This window comes from Vidua macroura, chromosome 14 (assembly GCF_024509145.1).
Source record: "Vidua macroura isolate BioBank_ID:100142 chromosome 14, ASM2450914v1, whole genome shotgun sequence".
NCBI lineage: Eukaryota > Metazoa > Chordata > Aves > Passeriformes > Viduidae > Vidua > Vidua macroura.
The window spans coordinates 11,680,307-11,694,929 of NC_071584.1; the positions used below are offsets into that span (position 1 = coordinate 11,680,307).

Sequence of the window (14,623 nt, forward strand, 5' to 3'; positions counted from 1 at the left end):
TTAATGTCTCTTCTTCCCTTAGCAGCCATTTCCTAAGGCACCACTGCTCTCTGCAAAGCATGTTTTAGATTTTTTCCTGGTGGTACTAGAGGAGAAATGTGATTTGGTATTTCTCTTAAATTTCTGTTTCTTCATAGAAAAATAAGTTTATCAACTGAAATTAACAATGATAAGACATAATTCTTGCTGGTGAAATTAATGAATCTCACCATTTCTTTTCCTATGTGCTTTAGCAGTTTTTAAGAAACTGAATTTTATACCTTCACATAAATATACATTTGAGAGCACAGTCTGCAGCAGTCATCTTATAGCAAGAGAAAATATTATTTTATACTTAAGAATGTAAGTATATACAATGTACACACTCAACTCATTAAAAGCTTCACCACCTATGTAATTATACATCTTTATTATATTGTTTGAGATTTATCTTTGGTCTTCATTGCAGGAGCCAAACACCACAGTACTGTACATAAAGTCACTGAGGAGGAAACCATACACTTACACGACTTGATGGCAAAGAACAAAAAGGAAACAATTTCACAAAGCTGCATTTTCCTAAGCTTAAACCAAAAGAGTTCAATAAACCACAAGAATCTTTACTCAGTTTTGTATGGCATGTGTAATATGCTGTGGTACTAATAGTATATGCAATGTTTCATACATGGTGGTCTTTCACTTCAGCAGAATATGGTAAAGCTACTTAAAACATCAATTCAGTCCATAAATAATACTGACTATAAGAAAGAATAGTCTAATATTTAGTGATTTCTCAGGTTCTCAGTGAGTTTATAATGTTCCTAGAAATGCACTATTTAAAGGATAGTTTATCTCAGGAACTGACAATTACCTGCTCAAGACATTCTCTCTAGAGTGTTTGTGCCCCAAAGCAGTTAAGTATCTAAGACAGGAATTATTAAAGTTGGGACAGCTCTAGTGTTTGCATTTCTTAACAAAAGAACATGTACAGTCTATTCACTACCTGACACAAGCAGTCATTCCCCATTATTACTGTCCAAACTTTTGGGGAATTTTTTTGTATTTGAATGCCTATCACAAGAAATTGGTGAACTTACTGCAATTGTCAAATGTTTGAGGTCACACATGATTACCACTCCTCAAAGGAATCTAACCTCCATTTCTCAGTACCTAATTGCCCTGTATCTCTCTTATAGTAAACTTCCTAATTTATTATAATACTAGAAGAATTAAAATTCTTGATAGGATGGCTACCAAGTTTCTATGAAGTAAACTAAAACAGCAGTAAGTGAGGCTAATAAACTGTTCATTTTTTCCCATTTTAGCAAATAATAGGTATGTTACCAAACAGCAGCAACTAGGAAGAACATATAAGATGTAAGTTTATACCAAACAACTTAAAGCCCATCATCAAGCTACCTATATGTACTGATGCTTCTTCCATGCTAAAGACACAGCTGTCCTTTATCCTTATCCTTAATGTCCTACATTTTATAATCCTACAGTGACCTTCACTGTCATGTCACTCAGATTTGTCACTCTGACAGTCAGAATGGCTGACATAACACAGGGCCAGCCTAACACCATTCTGAGATGTTGGAAGTTCACCACAGGATTTTGGTTAGTCATTGTAAGATTGAGTAAAGTGTTCCAAATGGATTAACCATCGTAAAAAGCTCAGACTGTGTCTACCTAAAGATTGTACATATTGAGAACTGCAAATAAATGCAAGTTTCAGGTTGCAAGCCTCCCCTCCTCCTGACTCCCATTATTATCTCACTTAGTCTGATAGTCATGTCATCTAGACAAGTTCTAGTGAAACTCCTATTGTTTTGGATGATTTTTCCAGTCTAAAGTGCCAAATTCCTTGAATGACTGGTGAAATTCTTTCCAAAGCCAAGTTTAGTAGCCTTAATCATGGTAAATTTCATCCTGGAACTAATGGCATTTTACTTCATTACACACTGTAAGCTCATTGTATTTGGCCACATCAAATAAGCCTTTCTTACTAAGACAAACTGCTTATTCACAGGAGCTTTCATTTAAAAGTGGACTAAGCCAGAAAAACAGATCTATGGGTCGTGATTTTAAAAGATTTTGGAAGTAATGGTTTTCTTAACTTCACCATATTTTCCTACTTAATATCACAGCTAGGGTTTTTCAGTGCTAGAAATATTTAACACCTCCAAATCACTCAGAAAATTTGAAATGCTTGCCATTCACCTAATTCAGACTGAAAATGAATTTTTTTCAATACATGATTTTTTAGGTTTTAGTTGGGTGATACTACTATTCTTCAGCATGAAAAGCAAACCCACTGAAGACTTGATCCTTAACAATATGCAGTAGCCTAAGGAAATATTGTTATGGGAGCCTGGAACAGAATCTAAGCTTCTTTGTCTCTATTGAGATCCCTTTGATCTGAAAAATTTCTTGAAGTCAAAAATCATGAAGCTGGTAAGAAGGGCAGTGGCACATCTATTTGATATAAAAAATGCTACCCAGGTGAAATCTGTAACAGAGGAAATTCAGCAAATTCAATACACTCAGAGCAGGTGGCAGCTGAAAGACTCCTCACAGAAAATGGTTTCTGATGGCTAGATCTCTTTTTGACAGATTTTTCAGATTTTCTTTGACAGATTTTTACCGCATTTTCTGCTCATTAGTAGTTAACAATTGGCTTAAGTGTGAACACATTGGTTTTAATATGTTCCCACTTAGTTAAACATAACTCTGGTCATTCTTGGCATGTATCTCAACTTGTCTCTGTAATGTGAGCTATCTAGAGCATCTTTTCTCCAGCCCAGCACAGTTGAGTTACATTGTTCCTGTTGTTGGATTAATATTTGCTTGCTTAGGCAAGAAGCTTCTTTTTCTTTCCCCACCTTTTTCCCTAGACTCCAGCAGAGATCTTACAATATATGCTTAGACCATTATTAATGCTTAGACATCTCCAGAGTGTATCTTAGCATGGATTGCCTTTGTCCAGTGACAGGAGAAATGTGCATTTATGTAAAGTGGTGTGGGATTTGCAATGCACACACAGTGGAAGGTCCTGCTTATCAGCCTTTTTCATAATGTTGACCTTATTTCTTTTGCAAGGACTCAAACACCCTGGCAGTGTGGAGTCTGCAGTTTGGTGGAAACCAGGCATGCCAGCTGAATACTTACTCTGCTAACACTATTCTCAGACAATCTCCTTAAAAGTTATCAGTAACATGAAGATGCTTCCTTGTCATTTATCCATTCATTTCAGTTCCTTCAGAACAAACTGGTTTTCTAGGACCATCACAAAGTTTGACCTACATCCCCCCAAAAAATGGTCTGCACATACTGATGCTGGTAGTACTCAGAGCAAGCTATGAAACAGAAAATCAGTCAAAATGAGAGTGCTTACCCCGTTCTGTGTCATAGAGGTACACAAACTTTTCCCACTTGTAGTAGGTCAAGAGACTCAAGATGGCTCCTTTCAATGCTGGCCGCATCTGGATGACAAACTGCACATCTGCATCTGTTGGGAAGCTCGGTGTGATGAAGGACGTGTGAAGGGCTCCACAGAACGACGTCAGGGTGTTCATGGACATCTGGTCGTAGAATCCAAAGATGGCATAAACTCCTCTGGAAAACTGTGAACAGACTAAGAAAGACAGACAAGGTTGTTAAAATCTGATATATAATGGAATACAATCAGACTTTCAAAGTATATTTGAGGTAAGCCTTCCAACCATTCCTGATATTATTCTGTATGATGCAACAGATGAAGTGAATTAATGAAATAATATATACTAATTTCAGTGCAGCAATCAATTGTACCAACTTTGTAGCACTTAAACTGGCCTGAACACATTTATTTTTGGTGATGTTTTGTTCAGTGTTGTTACAATCCACTAATCTCTTTTTATTCTTTAAAAATAAACATGGGATTACATTACCTGTCTGTAAAATACCTTTCCTTCCTTGAGTAGCACCTTGAGAGCTCTGTGAGGAGCTACATGACAAATGTCAGGCCTGCCTTAAAGTCAGAATGTTAAGGGGTTTTTTTCCCCTGGTATCCAAAATTGATTCAGATCTGAATCAAAGAAATCTGGATGTTTTATTCCTTTATAGTCCACAACTCTGAAATCTTTGTGTGGTCTTTTTCAGTAAGGAATTATGGTGGCTTCTTAACAGAGTGTTAAAATCTTTCAGAGTAATAAAGTCTGTGACTTATATGACAACACAAATGAGGAGCACATATTGTTGCTTCATGGGACTAAAGCAGATATTCCTTAAGGCTGTTAGTCATTAACCATTCTGCTACCCTGAGAAACTCATCTTGTATCAGAAAAAAATCAAAATGCAGACAAATATGATTTTTTTTTGTACTTATTGGGGAAAATATTTCATTATTTCCCACCCTTTATAGAGATTGAACAATGACCATTTTGGACAAAGATGAAAATATTTCAAATTGTAAACATGGTCAGTTTCATGGGCATTGCAGGAAAAAGAATTTCTTAGTTGTTCAGCTCTGTAGGAAAAGCACAAAGTTCTTGTGACCCTGGGTTTGTTCCATGGAGGGAGTCTGAATCACAGATAGCAAGGGAGCCTGATCTGTGAGCTGCTGGGGCTCTGGATTACAAAAAGACTACAACTGCAATACAACACAGCACAACAGCACTTCTAATCATACCACTGCTGAACAGGGATGAGCAAGGCCCATTTGTAATGAAGAAAGGTTTCCTAGAAAAATGTTCATTCAGTAACAATTAACAATTTCAATTGTCAAGAACTGGATTTAACAACCATTTACAACCAGCCCCATTGCCTTGGGGTGACTTTATGGCGATAGTCTAGTCCCTAATCCTCTGCTTTATGCCCAGAAATGGCTGCTGTAGATTTAATATGAACCAGAAGGTGGGGCTGGAGCCTGGGAACCCCAGGGGAAAGCTCTCTTGGAACTCTCTTCGCAGGGTGTGCTCCATGCACCATGGACTGGGACACGTTATGTTGCTCCTGCTGTTGGATTAGATTTGCTTGCTTAGGCAAGAAGCTGTCGCCCTGATTTTCAAGAGTTTTCTAAAGCCTTCTGAGTTTACATTCTTGTAGAGAACTTTCTCACACAACTTTCTGTAAATAACCTATTGTTTTTCATTCTTTCATAGAGGCAGAGAAATTTGATGTACAGGTAGTTTGTCCAGTGTCGTTGGAGAGGTGGCACGTTCACCCTCCAATCCACTGGCACCTTTTGAGAACTATAAAAGATTGGAGTCAGAAAAAATAAATTAGTCTCTTCATCGTGACCAAGGCTGTGGTGCGTCGTTTTTGCTTGTGTCATCTGGTGACAAGAAGCTTCATTTTTTTCTTTCCCCACCTTTTTCTCTAGATTCCAGCAGACATCCTTCAGTTTTTTGGTTGTGGGGTGGGGGGGTTGTTTGTTTTGGGGTGGTTTTTTCCCTCCCCCCTTGAACTGTTTTGGCTTGGTTTTTTTCTTTGTTTTCCCCTCCACTCTCATGAGCCTGTGGGGGCTGTGCTGGACAGTCCAGGCCCCAGGAGAGACCAAGCCAGCAAAGGAAAGGCCACCAAAACCCACCAGCTTTGCCTGCTGTGAGGAGGAGACCAACACCAGAAGTGTTCCCATCTATTCTGCCCAAGTGGCTGCGTGAGCTCCTGTGCCTCCCCTTCCCTGAGACAAAGGGGACAGCTGCCATCTGTGCCCCCAGACACACAGGCCTGGCTGGCGTGGGGGTTAAGGGTTTGAAACTTCAATTTCCAGCATTTATTCAATCCTTTTCTGTGCCTTGCGTGCACCCTTTTTTTTTGTTAATAAACAGTTGGGGTTTTTTTTCACTTTCACCCACTGGTATTCATTTCTCTCATTGGCAAACGCCCTTCTCTTTAGAGACAACACTAATTTCAGGGTTTTTTATCCTAAAACTCTCTAAACCAAGACATCCATTAAATGCTTCTGCAAAAACACTGCATATTTAACTTTGCAAAAAACCCAGTAATTACCAGTAAGAAGACATGACTTCTACACAGAAATCTAGAGCATTGCTACTTCTGAAATATCATCACATTTTCCACCATTCAGGATCACTAAAAACTGTTAGAGTAATTTTAAAAAGGATTCTCCACAATAGCAGGTCATTGATACAGCATCAAGGAGAACATCTAAAATCAGCAATCAGGTGTGAAAATTTGATTTTCTTCCTGAAGCTCTAGATGCAAAAACTAGAAAAGCTGTAAAGGAATTTCTTTAAGTATTTAAGCCACTGTAACAGGACATGACCAGCAGCAAATAGCAGCTGGTGAGACAGAAAGGAAATAAGAGGTGGTAATTTCTGAAAGGAAAGTTTGCAAAGGTTATCAACCACAGAAAAGAAAAGATATAAAAGAAGTTCTAATACAGTAAGAATTTATTCCCAGAGGCATGACTGAGGAATTAAATACACTGTTTAAAAAGGCATTTCGTTAAACTACATAGCAGCAGGATATAAAGCAGAAAAGCTACCATAAAAAATTATCTGCTGAAGTAACAAATAAAAAGCATTAACTTACAGATGGAAAAAAGGGAAAAACAAAAATTACATTAGAAAGTCTGGCAGTCTCCAAATCATTGAAATGGTGTGTAAACCCTCTAATTCCATAGGAATAATCAGTGAAGTGGGATTAATGGAGTGAGTGTCCTCACATACACTGAGCCTGTACCTCACAGATCAAGCTTCTTTCATGTATATATTAATGGCATCATTTTCATGTAGAGTCTGTACTGCAGAGAAAACCAAGTATTCCAGGAATCATCCCTTCTTGCAATGTAAACAAACATTCTCAAAGGTCTCCTGATCCTAAAAACCAAAAGCATTTCAAATAGTCCTGGATTCACCCATTATTTCTTATCAGGTGTAAGACTAAGGAATATTTCTGAACTGTGACTCAACTGAGTTATACTTTATTTTCATAGCAGATTGTGCTCATTTATGCAATGTGCCCATCATCAATTGGTGAATAATCTGAGAAAAAACCAGTCTGTGAACAACCTGACTAAGCAGGACCTTCTCCAAGTAACACCTCAGAGCCAACATGGAGCTGCTGCTCGCATGGAGGTGAGAGCTCTGATTTGGTCCCCGGAGTATTTGCAATTATTTTTCCTCCTGATTTTGGAGAATCACCAAAAATATCTTCTAACAAATGCAACTACCTGCCCACTCTTATTTCTCCTGGTTCAGGTTTGTATTCATAGCAGATTTTAAAGATTAACCCTTTGATAGACTGTTTTCTACTAATAGCTTATTATTCCTGACTATCTATTCTGCATGCACTGTAGGATGCCAATTTAGTCTTACCAGCCTATTTAAAAGGCAAATAAACCTTTGTTTTTATAAGGAAAAGCTAAAAGGCCAATTATCTCAGTCCTCAATGTTTATTTGCATTTTTTAACTCAAAGTTTTGTTAAAATTTTGTAGCATTAGGTCTTCCACACAGTTTGTGACCTAATCTCCTCTGTGATCAGACAAACCTGTAGAATATCCATGAATCCAGAGTCATATTTTTACTTGTTTTCCAAAAAGCAAATGTGTAATTACATTCATTTTAATTACACTATTATTCTAACATCACTCAGCCACAAGAAAAAAACTAAAAAGACTAAGCCTTAGCCTTAAGCTCTTTTTACAAACTACTTTCTACTAACAATCAGAACAACCTTCATGTTTGAGTAAGAATTTTGGTATTTTTCCTTAATTAATCACAGTTGATTTATTGGGGTTTTTTTCCTATTTGAAAAATACAGATGGTCAAACACATACTTTGGCTGTTAAAGAGATTATTTGGACAAGTCCTAGTTCAACCTCATTCCTCAAGGAAAAAAACAGATTTTTTTTTTGCTGAGCTATGTAACTGCTCTTAATTATGTGGATGCACATCTGTTTCCAAGGACAGCACATAACCAATTTGATTTATAACATTATCTGAAAAGTTTCAATGTCCACAAATAAGGGGGAGAGGTCCTGAGCAGCAGTTTTCCAATGGGAGATCATGATAAGCCATTATTTTGGCATTAGGTGAAAGGTGAGTATTTATTAATGGAGATTTAACACTGGACTTATTCTCAGAGTGAGCTGCCAGATGCCATCATGTCCAGGAGAGGAAGTGATGGTATGACAGAAGTCTGTGAATTCTCAAGCATGTCAAGAGAAGATAAAAACTTTCAGGTCATGACAGACTGGTGTTTCCTGCCAAGGAAGGAAAATGCTCGGAGGCAGAGTGACAACAGTGGTAAGCAGAATTTACTTAAAAAAACCCCAAAAAAACCCACCACCACACCAAAAAACCCCAAAACCAAAAAAGCCAAACTAAACCAACCAAGCAAAAAAACCAAAACCAAACCCTAAAAATCCCAAACCCCAAAAGCAACTGACCAAAATGCAACTACTGAAGCCAAATAAATAGAAATCTTAGTTTACATACTGAATAGCAGCTGAGCCATCCTAAGCATCAGTGTAACTGAGATATCAGTGTAACCCAGATATCTGTTTGATTTGCATTTCCATGCTCCCTCCAGTCAAATCAGACCCACCACTGAAACTTGCTAAGACTAACCAGATAAGTTTTTTTTTTTTTTTTGTACTCAGATCCCAGGAAGGCTGCAGGCCAGAATCTCAAAAGATGCCCCACTTCACACAAGTTATTAGATGTTTTTTGTATTTTTAAAATTTATTTTTGCTTTCTAATGGTATTTAGTTTTTCTATGTTTTAGTGACTGTGAGTATTCCTGACACAACAAGGTTGTATAAGACCTGACATTTCTACTGTCTATTGCCTAGAAGCTAAAGTCAAAACTTCCGACACCTTTTTTTTTTTTTTTTTTTACTTCCAGTTGTTACTATAAACAACTGAAGCGTTACTAGGAACATTTACAAGTAGGTTTGGATTTTGCTTGTTTAAAGAGAAGATGTATAAAGCTAACAAGAGATATGTTACTGGTGGGACACAATGCTTTTCCACTGGATGATATCATTAATGACTGAATTGTAAAAGTCAGCAGGATCCTCCCAGCTGTGGCATCCAGTGAACATCAGCCCTGGATGCAACAGAGCCTGCTAGTTTTGGAGTCAGGTGTTGGAGGTTACAATACCTCAGACACTATTCCTCCTTCATTACTCTTTTTATGAGCAGGTAATATCCCCTTTGTCCATATCCATTTCTTATAAAGTAGGTCTGACACAAGTACTGTGTCACAGGGCACTGTCAGCCTGTTTCAGAGACACTCCCCCAGCTCTCGGGAGGGAAGGAGCCGTAGGAGCTCCGTCTCAGCTGACATTATCCTGTGTTGCTCATACTGCTTCCTTAGTTTTGTGTTCTGGGTTTTCCTCAGCTGTGAAATAATTTTATTCCCTCCACTTCCTTCTGCCAATTGTCTTGGATTCCAGACAACTCTCAGTGCCAGCTCCAGCCAACAGACTAATGGGACTGCTTTACAATGGAATAATATGCAGCCTAACTCAGAGCACTTGCCATTTTCTAGGGCTCCATCCTGACCTTGTTGTAATAAAGCAAGGGTTACCATTAACTTTACCTCTTACAGCAAGAATACAGACTTCCTCTTAGAGAGACAGACAATACCTCTACTACTTTCTTTTGCTTTCATTTTAATACACAGAATGAAAAGCAACAATTCTCTCTACCTTGAGCCCTGAGGAGATCAGCACAGCAGTGCCCCTGAATGCAGAATGAGTTACTTTCAGGGGGCTCCAGGCAATCAGACTTGAGAGCTTCCTTTAAAGACAAGCCCATCATATTAAAAATGTAAAATTAAGTGAACTGCATTTACCTATAGCCAATAAAGCAATCTTTTACATTTTAATTAAGACACTGAATTCTGTCATGAAGAAAATATTGTTTAAAATTCAGGTGAGAAAAGATGCATTTCTGAAAGCAGCTATTCCTGGAACAGTTAACAGTGAAAATTCCTGGGGGCAGGAGGGAACCAAGGAAGCTACAACTTGCAATTGGATATGAATCTTCCTGAGACACTGGCTATAACATGACTTCTCATCCTACCTAGAAAAAGATATGCCCTCACAAACAAAAGAATATCCCCTAAAAAGAAAAAAACCCAACTCAAAACCTCACAGCAGAGCACAAAACAAAACCATAATTTATTCCTGTTACTTCACTTATGGCATCAATTTTCTCAATGATGAAACTGCAATGTTTTATCTAGTTCTTTTTATAAAGAACTACTTGGCTTGTTTTGTTCTATCTAATGTCTTCTTCAAATATACACACTTCAGTTTGCATTTCATTTTAGGAAAGCAAATAAAATAAAACCAGCATGTTCTGGCAGCAGGAGGGGGATATTATTAAATTGCAAATGAAAGGCATAAGGATTAATCCATTCATATTTTACAAACCATTTACTGGAAAGCAAGTCTAAACACATGTTCAGATCCAAGCATCCTTGAACACTCTCTGGTCAAGATCCTGTTCAAGATTACTTCGGTCACCATTTTCCAACTCCATCACACACTGTTAAAGAAGTCTTTATTTCTTATCTGCTTTTCAAGATGACTTTGGAACCCAATCACAAATACAGTTCCTTAGTGCTGAGTGCTGTACAAACCCATTGCCACAACCCTGGTTTCTTTCAGTGTGCCCAATTGCTTATGATATACTTGACTCAATAAACTTTACGCATTTTGGCTTTTATATATATATATATATATATATATATGACTGTGGTCAAATAAACCTTAACAACGTACATGAATTTGTTGTGTGCGGGATCTTCTCTTCGAACTGCAATTTTTGTGTGAATTTTATGAGTGTATGAAAAATGCCAGCTGGCAGTGACAAACACAAGCCACCTGGGCTGTAACAGTGCTAGTGGGAACACCAGCAGCACCAAGCCTCACACATGCCACAAGGGGGGTAATTGTCCATTAGCATGGCTTCAGTCTGATAAAAGTAAACCAGGATAAAAACCCCTCTGGCCCAAACTGCCAATTTGATATATATGCAAAGTAAAGCTTTGGTATTTAAAAACTAGCTAATACGTTTAATATGTGAATAAAAAGGGCAATCCTGAGTACCAAACTGTAAGACAAGCTGAACATAACCTTGATTTTACTGAGAAAGCTGTGCTTAGCTTTCTGAAAACTGCACTGGTCCGAGAAGGTACTGCAGGAGAAGGTACTGCAGGTAGCCTGAGCAGCTGGGAACAGGCAGTGCTAGTTGTATTGCTATTTTCTATTCACTTTCAAACTTAAGATAGTGTAGAGTCCAAACTACCTCTGTTTTCAGGTTACTGACCACAAAGCTAAAAAAAAAACCCAAATATTTTTTTTTCTTGTAAAATCTTGTTAAAACTCAAGCACAAAATGAGTCTTTTGTCCCACAAACCTACCAAGTTATAATGCATGGTTTTCATTAAAAAAAAAAAAAAAGAAAAATCACTGGCTATTCAGAATTTCTGTAATTATGGCATATTTCTGATGGTGGAAGAAACCCAGGAGTCAATCCAGTCAGTTTCCAGGAAATGTCAGCCTCTTCTCAGGACAAAAATATGAAAGGATTTTGTTTACCTGGGATCCCTGTTACACACTGATTTTTTAAAAATATACCATTGATTATGAGTACTATTAGAACATTCCTTCTGAAAGGCTATGAGTCAGATAATCATGATTCATTTTGAAGTACAAACCATTGCATTTTGAAAGAAATAAAATAGGGGTGTAAGCTTAAAATGGATTAAAGGTGAAAGAAGATATGCCATAAAAATCAACGGATGTTTTTTGGAAGATGATTTAAAAAAAGTGTTAGGTACTTAAGGACTATACTTAGGTATGTGCTGATCAGAACCCTACATGATCCTGCTTGTGTCTGTACAAGATGGAGTTCAAGCTCTCAGACCAGGTAGCACAGATATAGCCAAGCTTTCTATTCTTAAACCCATCCTGGTCATTTGTGATCTACTGTTAACAGAACACTTTTCATCCTGATCCCACTATCCCCACAAGCTGCTCACAAGAAGCTTTTCTTTTAAAGGAAAGCTATTAAAAACATACCACACAGTTTTAAACAAAGAGCTTTTAAAAGAAGACTTTGTAATACTGTTGTAGAAGTCAAATTGAAATGCTGTGGATCTATGTTATTTGTGACCTCTTCTGCTTTCTGCCTATGCCCATCTTGACACCAAAGCAGATGCTTGCAGGAGAAGCACAAGAGGCTTCTCTTGGTAGACAGTTAAATTCACTGCTGGAGAGAAATGGAAAGGCATTGGTATCTGCCTTTCATACCCTGCTGAAGAGATGTTTCTGCTCAGCTACTCCAGGATAATCAATGCCTTGCCAACAGCAGCAGTATGTGCAACGCCAACACTCTGCTCCTGATTCCAGCTCCACCATCCTGGATGCATAAGATTTATGGCACAGGCCTCCCTCAGGTTCAGAGAGCGTTAGGAACTTAATGAGTGGATGTAAAGCAGTTCACTGAGTTCTGCCCTTCCTGAAAGCTTTAGCCAATCCTATACACATAACCACACACTCCCTTCTCCATGAACCATGGGAGATGAGCTAACACCTGTGTGAGGGAGCCAGAGGACCTGTCAAAGCTTTCTGCAGGAGAGTCTAAATATATTCACAGCAAGCAACTTTCATTTGTGTTCCTCACATCCAATATCCAGCTCCTGCTTCGTGACTAATCTCTGCAGGAGCACAGACAGAGAGCATGCAACACAAATATGTAACACTCACTCAAGTGAAATAACTTGTTTCCATCTGTTGCACCATTTGAAAGGCTTTTAATTTAATATGTCATGCCTGCTTGCTCTGATCACTTTGGATTGTAGCTGTATCTCTTATTTTTCAAAGCAATTTTTCTAAAAATGTTGGTGGGAGGAAAAGATGAAAACCATTGTTCTTTCAAAAATTCTCCAGTTATAACACACTAGAAAATTTAGTAGCCATTTATTTACAAGCAGGCAATATATTCTAATAACATGCATATTCTAATAAACACAGTTACACAAATGTTTCTGTAAATATATTCAAAGTAAAAAGAGTTCCACAAGCCATTAAGCACCCTGCCTTAGGACAAAAAGACATGTTCAAGAAAGTGTTTTTTAACATGAACTTGACAAGATGTTGTAGACCAGAGAGTACCCATTTCACTATTGTTACCTTCTTCAGACACAATCAATCTTAACAATACGTTAAATAACAGGCTAAGGGAAAGCAAGAGCTTTGTGGTGTGAAGAAAAAGATCATACCCATCAGAAAAGGGCAGTATTTTGTAGCTGGGGATGTTAGGCAGAACATAGGGTTGAATCAAGGAGCAGCAGCTGAAGGCAATGCTGTGCCTCAGAGCCGTGCATCAGCAGCTGCGAGCTCCAGCACCCCAGTACTCAGAAGGGATTTCTTACATCACTGGAACATCTCAGTGTGGAGGAAGTAAAAAGGCAGAGGCATATTATTAAATGTATGCTTGTTCAGCACATCCTTTCCTAAGTGATTTCAGAAGTTGACTTCATTCTGGGCCACTGTGGTGAGAGGAAATAAATCAAAACAAGGCTCGGGCAGTGTGATGAAAGATGAGCTGAGTCTGCTGAGGTGGTGCCATTTATAGGCCTGTGGGGATATATTACAGAGGATGAGAGAAGAGGCAAAGTGGCCAACACACCTGAAGCACTGAGCTGGGTAAAATTCACCAGGAGGTGAAGGTCACGATTAAGGTTGTTCAAGGAGAACAGGGATGCAAATGCCAAAACAGCAGCTGTGCAAGCAGCCTCCAGCTCTGGAGGGCTTCCAGTTGGCTCTATGTTTGCAGAGCACGGTGCTGGCTGACAGACAGCCCAGCTTACCCAAAGCAACAGTCCCTCACACTTTCCTGGAGGCTCTGCAATGGTATTCCAGCAAGCACTGTCACTGTAAGTACATCTTGGACCAGCGGACTGGATTTCACATTTCCGTATCTCCTCCCTTCTTCCACTCAAAGTTCACGGGGCTATGCAATTCTCGCCCTTGTGTTCCACTGCTGTCAGCTGATCAGTCTGAGAGGCTTCAGATCCATCAGTGCAGAAGCAGAAACAGGATCTGTTTTCACAATCTGTGAAAACTGGCTTCAGGAGCCATTTGAAGATGCTCCTTAGGAGTCCAATAAAGCACCCAGCAGTACCACTGGAGAAGTTCACATGGAATTCAGTGAAAGCTGGACTAGAACTGAGAGACTTATTCACATGAAAGTACAAACTACAGAAATATCACATCAACATCCCAACTGCCCTTACAAAAGCATCCTCCCATGTATTTTTGTTGATATTATTTCTATCTGCCTTAGCCCTCACAGTTTTTCTCGCTACCAGCCTCCTGGACCTTCATGATCACATCTGACAGTAATTCACAGACCAGCACCCTCAGCTAAGCCAGTGCCTTATTTACAGGAAACAACAAGAATATTATTCTTTATGAATTATGCATAATCACTATTTATCAAGCTGGGTTAATTGGCACATAACAAAAGAGTTGTCTGGTGCACAGCTGAATAATGTGGAAGCCAAAATTGATGGAAATGGTACAGCAAAAGCCTGATTGTGAAAAGTCACATTGCTACATGTTAATTCTTAAGTGATTGCTGCGCTTTCAGAGGGGGAAGGGGAGGCCAAGAG

The 14,623-nt window shown here is 38.7% G+C and overlaps 1 protein-coding gene across 2 annotated transcripts in view; it reads right to left on the reverse strand.

Annotated features, from left to right (window-relative positions):
• Positions 1–14,623, reverse strand: part of GRIA3 (glutamate ionotropic receptor AMPA type subunit 3) — a 146,249-nt gene that overhangs the window by 108,357 nt on the left and 23,269 nt on the right. For both annotated transcript variants that reach the window (XM_053990016.1, XM_053990015.1), the window contains exon 3: positions 3,377–3,616. In XM_053990016.1, coding sequence (XP_053845991.1) covers positions 3,377–3,616 — 240 coding nt within the window. The remainder of the gene's footprint in view (positions 1–3,376; positions 3,617–14,623) is intronic.